The 12,267-nt window shown below is 38.8% G+C and overlaps 1 protein-coding gene across 2 annotated transcripts in view; it reads left to right on the top strand.

Annotated features, from left to right (window-relative positions):
• Positions 1-11,422, top strand: part of STX2 (syntaxin 2) — a 57,156-nt gene extending 45,734 nt beyond the window's left edge. Inside the window, exons 10-11 of one of the 2 annotated variants that reach the window (XM_072600741.1) lie at positions 2,198-2,325; positions 9,165-11,422. In XM_072600741.1, coding sequence (XP_072456842.1) covers positions 2,198-2,278 — 81 coding nt within the window. In that variant the 3' untranslated portion in view covers positions 2,279-2,325; positions 9,165-11,422. The remainder of the gene's footprint in view (positions 1-2,197; positions 2,326-9,164) is intronic. The other variant, XM_072600742.1, reaches the window with a different exon arrangement.
• Positions 11,423-12,267: the final 845 nt, after the last annotated feature.

Raw genomic sequence — 12,267 nt, 5'->3', positions numbered from 1 at the left:
TAAAATGTTTCCTTTAATCTATTTTCTCATTAAATTTTTAAATTAATAGTTTGCTATGTATTTTGTTTGGTTGCTCTTCCCTTGATTTTTGGATTATTTGGCCTTAATGGAACTTAGCAGTTAGCATTTTACAATAATGCAAAAATGTCATGTGGCTTGGGAATGCACGTTTATATTCATATTGAATTGTAGATGTGTTTGGAATTTCAAAACGCTTAAAAGAAGTTATTGGCACTAAATAGTGAAGAGCTGGCTAAAAATCTGGAAAGCCACCTGTATTCTCTGTCCTGTTTCCCCATTCAATTTCTTGCTCCCAAGTGATACTGGAGATAGAGAGACTAGCATAAAACATTGTCTTAAGGAGAGTTGTTCTCAGAGTACCACCTGAGGATACTGTCAGACCATTGTCCTTCAGAACACGCCTGGAGGTAGGGGAGACAACTTTGAACGAAAATGTCTTCTTGGTGGCAGGTTCTCCTTTTAGTTTGGTGGTAGTATCAGAGCGAAAAGAGGCAGAAATAATGATATTGTCACCAAATACTTAAGCAGAGAAATCAGTAGTACTAGGAAGAAGTTAAAAGCAAGAAAATACTCAGAATTGATCATTGATTTGGTATTGATTTTTAAAGTAAAATTCATGCCCTTCAGCTTTACTCTGGTTTATCTTCCTTTCCTGCCCTGGGCTGTGGGCAGGAGAATCTAAGGGGTTCTTTAATTAGGTGTAGGGGTAGCAAGTTAACAGTGAGAACAGTCCTAAATTGTTTGCCATGGTCTCTAGATAGAGCATACACATTGACTGTGTTTTTATTTTTTTAATTGGTTAGGTAAACACAACCTTATTCATAGGGATTCTTAATCCTCCAGAGTGTAAAGGACCTGGGCCTGGGATGCCTGTTCTTGTGCATTGATTCCATGACTCTGTTGAGACAGCTGAACCTGATGGCTAACGCTTAGAGCTCTTGACAGCTTTTTCATTAGCTTTTTAGACTCACTGTTGTTCCTGTTCTAGAACTTGGGTGTTCCATTCACAAGCATCCCCTTTATATTGCAACATTGCTGCTGAAATGACAGTGGAGTTTTGTGTGGTATGTGCCACGTAGCATTGGTGACATGATTGGCTCAACATGGTGACCCAGTAGGTAGCACTGAAGCATTTAGCATCGTTCAGAGATGTGCTCTGTAATCTTAGGACATTAGAGACAGATTAAAAGGGCAGAGTACATTGTTGTTCCCATAAAGTTCAAGTTCACTCATTCCTCTAATCCACAAGTGGGGTTTGGTCAGTGTGACTGCCCCCTCATGGATGTGACTCACCCTCTGTGTATGTATTCCAGTGAGTGTCAGGTACCGTCTCCTCTGCCAGGAGGAATCCCACTCCACCAAATGTGTGAGGGTAGGAGACTCTAGTTTGTGTAACTGCAGGCTTCCTGCACTAAGAGCATTGCTTTTTGTTGAGGTCTTTGCAGGTTTAAGGTCTGATGTGTTTTGTGGATAGTGCATCTTTGTGATAGGCAAGTTTTATGGATTTTGTAGATGCTTTATTTATCTTACTGCACATGTGGGGCAAGTCATCAGCACATCAGCTATTCATACATTTCCTTTTGTCAGCAATAACACAACATCCTATGGCACCTGTGCTGTACATGCCCTTTGAGAATCACTGCCCTGCCCCTTCGTAGGTATTTTCCAAGAAGTACTCTGGCTGAAGAATTCATCACTGAACTGTGGCCCATCTGCTAAGGAGCATCTGTAAGCTTAGCCCAGCTGCTCTTGGGAACAGGAGGACAGGCCAGCTCTGGGTCCACACTCAAAGCCTTCTCAGCTCAGGCTTACGTTGCCTACCTGGACATCCACTTTACTAACACAGTCTTTAAGAATCCAGAGTTACTGTCAAGCTACCATGAAGTATCAAAGGATTTTCATGTATCTGTCTAATGTATAGCCTGGTTCTGAGGATTATAGGAGTTTAGCAATATTTGTATTTGTAGGGCAGTTTCTATGCCTAATGGTCTCACTGTAGCAAATTAATGATAACTTTTTTAAATTGAGAATTAGGTCAAACAAGGTTAAGGGAGTCATTTTCTGGAGTTTGAATTGACTTGTGTTAGGCCATTGGGTTGTATTAAAATGCCAAAGAGGTCGTAATCCTGAGGCTGAACATTAATTGTGATATAATCAGCTTACTTTTCTTTGACAGAAAAAGTGGATAATTGTTGCTGTCTCGCTGGCGCTGGCTGCCCTCCTTGCCCTAATTATTGGTTTATCAGTTGGCAAATGATGATGTGTGGATAACTGCAGCATGCTTGCCTCTCTGCCATTGCGGCAGTAAGTAACTAAGTGACTAACTTTGTTTTTGTTACTTTTCAACTTTCATGATTTGCAGCAGTAGCGATAATCCCGTTTTAGTTCCCCTTTAGAAGTAATGAAAGCCTGGCTGCTGGCTGTCCCCTCACCTATTCCTTTCTAATGCATGGTGCCAATGCTATCCTCCATGGGTCATTTGGTCTGTCTTTTGGAAATCTGTGCCCCCAAAGTAGTGCATTTGGTCTCGATAATTCACTTTCTAATGAAAGTCATTTTATTATATGGAATTTTATTAGTTTTTGAATGGGGGTTCTTCTGGAGTTTCACCCTAGAATCACCTACTTCAATATGACAATAATAACATTTTTACTGAAATTTTTATTTCAGTTCTTTTAAATCTAGAATACCTTTCATCTTTTTATGCATGAATGTGTTTCGTTACTGTTTTTTTGTCATTCAGGGGTTTCGGTCATGTCCCACTCTTTGTGATCCCTTTTGGGATTTTCTTGGCAGATACCAGAGTGGTGTGCCATTTCCTTCGCCAGCTCAAGAAACTGAGGCAAACAGGGTCAAGTGACTTGCCCAGGGTCACACAGCTAGGAAGTGTTTGAGGTCAGATTTGAAGTCAGGAAGATGAGTCTTCCTGACTCCAAGCCTGGCACTCCATCCACTGTGCCAGTTAACTGCTCTGTTATTATTTAATTGAAAAAATCATTAATATTAAAAAAATTATTTAGAAAAATGCAGATTTTATTCAACAGGGGTAAATGGAGGTAATGTTTCTAAGATGTTATAACATTTCGACATTTTAACTCTTATAGAAGACAGCAGTTACAAACCAGTTTCTAATAAGATTTTATTAACTTCATCATAACTAAAAGAAAGAATGTGATGGATGGAATACAAGGGAAATTTTACCTCATTTAATTTAAGGGCAGTTTTTCTGTTATACCATGAGCATTAGAATGGACTTTCATGTCAGAGGTGAAGTAAACTGTTACTCATAGTTTGCCTCTGAATTGAGTAATTTTTCTTTCTTTAAGATGTGCCCTTAGTCATCTGTTCTAGTGGCAAAACTCTCCTCCTCATTGTTTCAGCAACAGACTAATGCAATGCTGTCAGCAGGTCCCATTTCCAGCTTTGTTGGAATTTGTGCTTTTAGCACAACTTTTAGCACATTTATTGTCCAGAATTTCTGGACACTTGAGCAGTACAGTTACTCCACAGGTTTAGAGTCCATGGGGTCTGTGTTTGAATCCCACTGGTTGCACCAGTGTCACCTTGGGCATGTTACTTTATCTCTTGAGGTCCTGGATGCTTCGTTTATTTTTTTTATGTTTATTTATTTTTAGTTTTTGATACTCATTTCCACAAAATTTTGAGTTCCAAATTTTCTCCCCATCTCTCTTCTCCCCCACCCCAAGACACTGTGCATTCTGATTACCCCTTCCCCCAATCTGCCCTCCCTTCTCTCACACCCCTCCCTTCCCTTATCCTCATCTCCTCTCTTATCTTGTAGGGCAAGATAGATTTCTGTACGCTTTTACCTGTATTTCCTATTTCCCAGTTGTATGAAAAACAATTCTCAGCATTAGTTCCTAAAACTTTGAATTCCAACTTCTCTCCCTTCCGCCCTCCTCACCCATCCCCACCGAGAAGGTAAGCAATTCAATGTAGGTTGTATATGTGTAGTTTTGCAAAAGACTGCCATAATAGTCATGTTATGTAAGACTAACTATATTTCCTTGCATCCTATCCTGCCCTCCATTCCTTCTATTTTCTCTTTTGACCTTGTCCCTCCCCAAAAGTGTTTACTTCTAATTGCTCCCTCCTCTGATTTGTCCTCCCTTCTATCATCCCCCCACCCCACTTACCCCTTTTCTGCTACTTTCCTGTAGTGTAAGATAGATTTTTCATACCAAATTGAGTGTGCATGTTATTCTTTCCTTAAGCCAAATGTGATGAGAATAAGCTTCACTTTTCCCCCTCTCACCTTCCCCCTTTTCTTCTCCATTGAAAAAGCTTTTTCTTAACTCTTCTATGAGAGATAGTTTGCTCCATTCCATTTCTCCCTTTCTCCTCCAAATATATTCCTCTCTCACCCTTTAATTTTATTTTTTTTATATATCATCCCTTCCTATTCAACTCACCCATACTCTCTGTCTGTCTTCCTCTCTCTCTCTCTGTATGTGTGCGTGTGTCTCTATGTGTGTGTATAATCCCTCCAACTACCAAAATACTGATAAGTTTCAGGAGTTACAAATGTTATCTTTCCATGTAAACACTTCAGCTTTACTAAGTCCCTTATGATTTCTCTTTCCTATTTACCTTTTCATGCTTCTCTTGATTATTATGTTTGAAAGTCAAAATTTCTATTCAGCTCTGATCTTTTCATCAAGAATGCTTGAAAGTCCTCTATTTCATTGAATGACTATTTTTTTCCCCTGAAGTATTATAATCAGTTTTGCTGGGTAGGTAATTCTTGGTTTTAATCCTAGTTCCTTTGACTTCTGGAATGTCATATTCCAAGCCCTTCAATCCCTTAGTGTAGAAGCTACTAGATCTTGTGTTATCCTGATTGTATTTCCACAATACTTGAATTGTTTCTTTCTAGCTGCTTGCAATATTTTCTGCTTGACCTGGGAACTCTGGAATTTGGCAACAATATTCCTAGGAGTTTCTCTTTTCAGATCTTTTTTCAAGAGGTGATCAGTGGATTCTTTCAGTATTTATTTTGCCCTCTGGTTCTAGAATCTCAGGGCAGTTTTCCTTGATAATTTCATGAAAGATGATGTCTAGGCTCTGTTTTTGATCATGGCTTTCAGGTAGGCCCATAATTTTTAAATTGTCTCTCCTGGATCTATTTTCCAGGTCAGTTGTTTTTCCAATGAGATATTTCAAATTGTCTTCAATTTTTTCATTGTTTTGGTTTTGTTTTGTAGTTTCTTGGTTTCTCATAAAGTCATTAGCTTCCATCTGCTCCATTCTAATTTTTAAAGAACTATTTTCTTCAGTGAGCTTTTGAATCTCCTTTTCCATTTGTTTAATTCTGTTCTTTAAAGCATTCTTCTCATTGGCTTTTTGGGCCTCTTTTGCCAATTGAGTTAGCCTATTTTTAAAGGTGTTATTTTCTTCAGCATTTTTTTGGGGTCTCCTTTGGCAAGCTGTTGACTTATTTTTCATGATTTTCTTGCCTCGCTCTCATTTCTCTTCCCAGTTCTTCCTCCACTTCTCTTACTTGGTTTTCAGAATCCTTTCTGAGCTCTTCCATGGCCTGAGACTATTGCATATTTATTTTGGAAGTTTTGAATGCAGAATAACCTTGACTTTTAGGTCTTCCTCTGATGGTTTGCATTGTTCTTCCTCATCTGAAAGGATGGAAGAAAATACCTGTTCACCAAGAAAGTGGCCTTCTCTAGTCTTATTTTTTTTCCCTTTTTTGGGCATTTTCCCAGCCAGTTTCTTGACTTTTGAGTCCTTTGTCAAGAGGAGGGTATACTTTAGGGACCTATAAGTTCTCAGTTCTTCCAAGATGGCACAATCAAGGGAGAGGAGTTTACTCCTCTCCTGGCCTGCGCTCTTGTCTGTGAGCAACTACAAGCACTCTGTTCTGCCCAGGATCTATCAGTAGAATTCCTTCTCCAGAGTCTCCACCAGCTCCACCATGCCAGCCAGTGCTCCTCCTCACCCCAGCAGTGCCACTCAGGGCTGAGATCCAGATCAGTGGCTCAATTGCTGCTGCCAGTGGGGTCAGACCACATTTCTTTTTCCCCCAGGTGAGAGAGCTTTCTCACTGACCTTTGAAGCTGTCTTTGACATTTGTGGGTTGAGGAATCTGGGAACTGCAGTTGCTGCCAGGGATTCTGGTGCCTGAGGCCAGCTCCTGTCCTGTACCTTCCAGTGCAGAGTGGCCAAGGCTGGGCTGGGCTTTGTGGGCTCTGCTCCACTCTGAGCCTGGTGCAGTAGACCTTTCCTGTCGGCCTTCCAGGCTGCCTTGGGCTGGAAATCTCTTTCACTCTGTTGTTTTGTGGCTTCTGCTTCTCTAGAATTTGTTTAGGGTCATTTTTACAGGTATTTTATGGGCTATGGAGGGGTAGCTTCTACAGGTCCATCTTTCTACTCTGTCATCTTGGCTTCGCCCCCCTGGATGCTTCATTTATTCAGTGAAAGTGGGTTAAACTAAATGACTTCTAGTCGTCTCTCCCCTCAGTAAACCTTATGATACATGAGATTCAGGGGAAACAGTTCCATGTTAATAAGGGAATCATTGTGTTTTGTTGTTTTTCTTCAAAGTTTTCCTAAAATGTGATATCTCAAGAGTTTCTCAGTTTGTGGTCTATGCCATCAGTTCTCAAGGTGTGGTCTTGAGAGCCCTGTACTCACTGATCCTGGATCTGTGAGGTCAAAACTATTATCATAATGATGCTAAGACATTTTACATTCTAGTATAGTAAATACCAGTAGGTATAACTCACATAAACAAAAGCTCCTTAGCGATTTTTAAGGATGTAAAGGGGTCTTGAGACTAAGATGATTGGTAAACACTGGTCTATGAACATAAAATAGTTAATTGAATATTATTACATTTTCATCATCAAGGCAGCATTTCCTAACTAGTGTAGAATCAATCCCAAGAGCCACCCCAATTTGAGTAAAACATGCAGTTGACCAGCATTTAGTGTTAAAGTGTTTTGTTTCACACATTAAACCTTTAACTCTGGCCAGATGTTTTACTAGTGCAAGAAAACATGGATGAATCAGTATAATTCTAACAAAAATATGGTAAAAACACCAAGTACAGCCTCCTTATATTTGTATTTGAAGAACAGAAGAAATTTGTCTTTTTACAAAATTCTATAGATTTGATACAGATTTAAATGTAAAACTAGATGCAAAGGTTAAGCCCAGGCATTACTTTTGTAGCCGTAAGCAGGGCATGAGAGCAGGACTCTTGTAAGATGTATTCACAGTTCCTCAATGCAGTTATATGAATTCACAGTTGTTCAGTGTATGTTCAGTCACTATGCTGGAATGCTATTTGATAGATTCACAAATCGTTTAGAGGAGCACTTCCTGCTTTAGGCAGCTGTTGTCTTTCACATAGAACTGGGCTTCTGCTTTTTCTACTTCCTGCCCCTGTTCTCATTTTGGCAGACTTCATTGTGGCATGGCCTGAGGGCATGTGCAGTGCAAAGCGCGCATGCTGCATTTTCAGAACCAAGGCTGCAGTGAAGCTGCTAGATGCAACTCAGGCAAGTGCTGCCAAAAACACCTTGAATTCATTATGTGTTTGATTTTGAATTAATTTTTATTTTGTTGCATGTTCAGAAACCTTTTACTGTTGCCAAATTTTTCATGAATCCATGGGGTTGCAACCCACAGTTTAAGAAACACTGATACAGAGCACCTACTGTATGCAGAGGATGGTATGGGGTGTTAGAGAAGAGAAAAGGAAAAATTGATTTGATAGTCTTCAAGGGGAGACAAAATATATACACATAAAACAGTAGAGTACTTAGAAATAGTACAACTGAAGGTCAAACTAGTTGGGTAAATTCTTGTTCTCCAAGTTCCCATGGGAAGTAGATAGGAAGGGGTTAATCTAGAAGGCAGGCTAACTGTATGAGAGGAGGGCTTCCTAGGTTTTGAAGGAGATGAGAGATATACATTGTTGGAGAAGGGAATACATTGCAGTTAATAATGAAATATACACTTAATAATGCAAAGAAGATACAATCAGAAAGGGGGGACAGGCCTGGTTCCTAATGATGGAACAACAGGGGAAATTCTCAGTTGGTAAAAGTATATTCAAGGGACTTGTGAGCAATTTGAAATTTCATTGAAAATAGAGGCCTAAGGAGTCCCCAGCCCACTCTTGGGCGAGGGGCTGTAGACATTGATGGAAGAGGCCATTCTCTGCCTTGGCCCTTCACTATGAAGTTTGGTACCCTTAGTTCAAATGCTGATAACTCAGTTCACTTCAACAAATATGTCTTATGTGCTTTCTCTGTGCAAGGCCCTGAGGTGGAAAGATGAAGAGGTCTCTACTTCCAAGGAGGATGCATTCTCTAGAGTCTATGCTTTCTAAAAGGAAAGGGGAGATCCTACAGTATAACAGACCTTTGACCCATGAATCCTCCTTCCCTCCATCCTTTGGGAAGTGCTGTGGCTTTTAGCCAGAGATGGATGGAACTCTCATACAAGGCATATGTTTCCATAGGAAGGAAGTCAATAGTAGCGTGTTTGACACATTTTATTTAAAGAAAAAATGTTTTAACCTGAGAACCTGATCAAATGGGCATAATTACAACCAAATTCAGCAATATTTTATTAACCAAATTAAATAGAAACTCATCAAAGGCTTGAAAAAATGTCATCGTGCATACAGGTGGAAGCATTTTCTTGACAGTTGCATCATGAAAGCATTTATTAAGCAAACCAGCATAAACATAACAGGATGTTGTACTGGATAAAATAGAGGTCATAAACAAAATGGGAGAAACCAACTTCAAGTAGTTTTTAGGTATGAAAACCTAGAAAAAGTCCATTTTTGTCAGATACAGTCACGCAAAGTATGAGTGAACCAGTATAAATGTGACTGGTCATTTTGCGTTGTAATGCCTTCATTAGGGTGTCCTAAGATGTAGTACTAAACCAATAACTTTCCATATTCCTGAAGTAAATACACCTTCCTTGTGGTCCTTCTTGTTTTGACTTCATTATTTTTTGTTGTTCTTGGTACCACACTGTTGTAGCCAGATGTTGTCCGAGGGAGTGACACTTGTAATTTATTTCCTGTTGATGCAATCCATTTTTGTAACAATTTGAAAAATTAACTGAGGTTTTTCTTTATCTTACAGAAAATGATGTTCGTAATTATTTGTGTAATTATTTTGCTTGTGATCCTTGGAATTATCCTAGCAACAACATTGTCATAGCAAATGCATCTCAGGAGCTAATTATCTTTGGAGCTTCAGAGCACATCTGTGGTGAAACCCACACCCCATCTTTTCACAAACGCACCACACACGCTGAGACATGCTGCCACTTACGACTAGTGACTTCAGGGAAAAAATTCCAGAGAGTGACGTGCACAGGATCGACCAGAGGAGATGTGATGGATGTCGTGAGTTAACCACAAATACCCTTTGATTGTAAATGACAGACACCAAGAATTTGACAATGGGAAATGTGCTTTAGTGGCCTTAAAATAAGGAATGATCGAAGACTTCAATTGTTGACATTTCAGTGTTAAATTAATGTGAAGTTTAATTAGGAATACATGCTGTTATGAAGCAGTTGGGTTCCAGCTCGGTGACTTTCTTCCTCTCCACAGCTTGTGTGTGCTCATTAAGAGAAGTTTTTCTACTATGTTTATTCATGTTTATTTCTTGTTGGCAAAATAATTCTAATTATCCAAACAACTCTTTTGTAAAATGTAGACAATTTTAATATATTAACTTAATACATTAACATCTTTCTTTATCCTATTTTTATATATTAAAGATTGCCTTTGTATAAAAGCTTCTTTAATTTTTAATCCATCTTTGTACAGTATCCTTAAGTAAGTTTGTCAATAAAGAACAGTTGCCATCATCATCAGAACAATGGACATGAAACACCCAAATAGTAATTCAAGTGCCTTCTGTTATTAACAAATAGCAAATCTTGTTATTAGCAATTTACAGATTAATTCAAGATGATTTTTATACCCTCTAGAAAAGTCTAGATTATTGTATTTCGCTCTACTTCTTCCTGTTTTGTTACCCATGATAATAAATTAGTTACTACCCTGGAATAATGATTTGTTTTCTTTGTTCATTGTTTACATGTTTCCCTGGTTTGCAAAACTCAGCTCGAAATGGAAATATGGTGAAACCTCCAGACCAGGGCACAAATCCAAGGAATGATCTTCTTCTTAAGTCACACTTTGCCAGTGAGATCATTTCCCTGCTTATTGGAATCTTACAGTGCTGGGTAGGCTTGTGTCTGATGACTTGCAGACCATTGATCTTTTAGTTTCTTGAAGTTTACATGACTCAATGATGTTTTCAAGGCCTGGAGTCTCATTACTTAGCTTCTTTGGAATTTCTGAGTATGAAGGACTGCTGTTGGGGCTTCAAGTGGGTGAAGTGTTCCTGCTGACCATATATCCCTTCCACTAGTTTCACGTTCAGAGTAAATGTTCGAGTGTTTCCAAAGGAAAGTCAGCTTGCATGGTGGGGCAGGAGAGCCACTTATGACTGAGGGGGAATACGGGCCTCTTTCCAGATGTTTGTTTGAATGTACGTGGAGTTAGTTGCATTTGTATACAACCTGTAAGATGAAAGCATAGGTATACAATAGTTGTATTGAAATGGCTAAAGGCAGGTTTTTTCTTTAATACAATTATGAGTTTCGTTCACATTCCTGAGTATATTCTCAAATATATCTTCTTCATTCTATAGTGCTGCATTTTGTTTGCTTTTTATACATGATTGTACATTTTGGAATTAATGAGTATCTTTAAACAGACACATCAAGCACAATATGTTTATTAATCTAGTACATATTTTGCCCTTTGGATATTTGGATACTAAGCTTCTCTAGCTAGAATCCCTGTCAGTGAAATTGTTTTATATGGGCTTTTGTACATTTATTTGTCAGAATTATGTACAATTGTAGAACTTTGTGATGTTGAACAACCAACTGTCTGTGCCTTCGAGTCCTGGTTCTTCTGGGCTTGGTCACATTGGAACTTGGCATTCATAATAATTCTTATTCTGGTGGCGTCTTTCTGACCTCATTTGAAGTATTGGATTTTTTTTTAAGTGTGTATGTTTGAATTGATAGAAATGATCTTGATTTATTTTTAGATATTTAACTCAATCCATAGATGGCACACTAATGTACACAAATCATTTACTTACTTGATGTTAGAATTTTAGAATATATTTGTAGATTTCTTTGTGACTTTTTATAGTTTGCATTGTTCTCTAAATGTTGCATGTTTCTATTAAAAAAAAAGTTCACAGAGGTTCCACACAGGAAATTTATGCTTGCATTCTTATTTCTGGAAAGCTCTATGGGAGAAATATTTTATTGCATCTGCATTAATAAATTGTTCTGTTAAAGAAAAGTATTTTGTCTGTGGCCATTATTACATATCTGCAAGTTAATAACAGCGAGGAGAGAGCTCTAGGTTCAGAAACAGAGGAGCTAGGTTGGAATCCAGCATCTGCTACTGAATGCTTGTACCAACTAGGACATGCCGCTTCTTTGGCCTCCGTTTCCTTATTTGGACATGAAGGGTTTGTACCAAATTCTGTTTTAGGACCCTTCTAGCTAAAAATGTGTGATCCTGTGTATTTATATTTTTGCTTTTATTAATTTTAAAATGTATCCATGAGCCTTTAAAATGCTTATCCCTAAATTCACAACCATAACTCAGTTGGGCTTCCTTGGCTTATGGAGAATTGGGTAGCGAGGTGTCACGCTTTCAGACCACCCTGCAAGAAGACATATTAAAATGTAACTGGGAAATGTTTGACAAAATCAATTAAAACAGTACAACACAGATAATGTTAATTTGTGGCTTTCTAAGTCAGTAGGGGGCTGGCAGGGATCTGTTTTCTGTTTGACTTTGACACCCCTGATGCTCATGGGTGACAGTATTCATTACATAAGTGAGATGTGTTTTTGGTTGGAAGCGGCAGAAGAGAGGGCGAACTCACTTCTTGGAAATTTTCACATTATAGAAGGTAGTGCCATGTTTTGGGTTCTTTTCAGAAATCTTACTTGTCATGTACAGCCTTCACCAGATTCATGAGAGCTGCATCCAAGGAGAGAGGCAGTGAGGCAGTGGCTAAAAGGTTGGACCACTTGGTGTCAGGAAGACCCAAGTTTGAATCCTGCCCCAGGTATCTAGTTGCTATGTGACCCTAGACAACTCATTTACCTCTTTAAGCCTCAGTTACTCTGTTT

This window comes from Notamacropus eugenii, chromosome 4, assembly GCF_028372415.1.
Source record: "Notamacropus eugenii isolate mMacEug1 chromosome 4, mMacEug1.pri_v2, whole genome shotgun sequence".
Classification (NCBI taxonomy): domain Eukaryota; kingdom Metazoa; phylum Chordata; class Mammalia; order Diprotodontia; family Macropodidae; genus Notamacropus; species Notamacropus eugenii.
The sequence above is the reverse complement of the archived record's forward strand: the minus strand, read 5'-3'. Positions and strand labels throughout refer to the sequence as shown.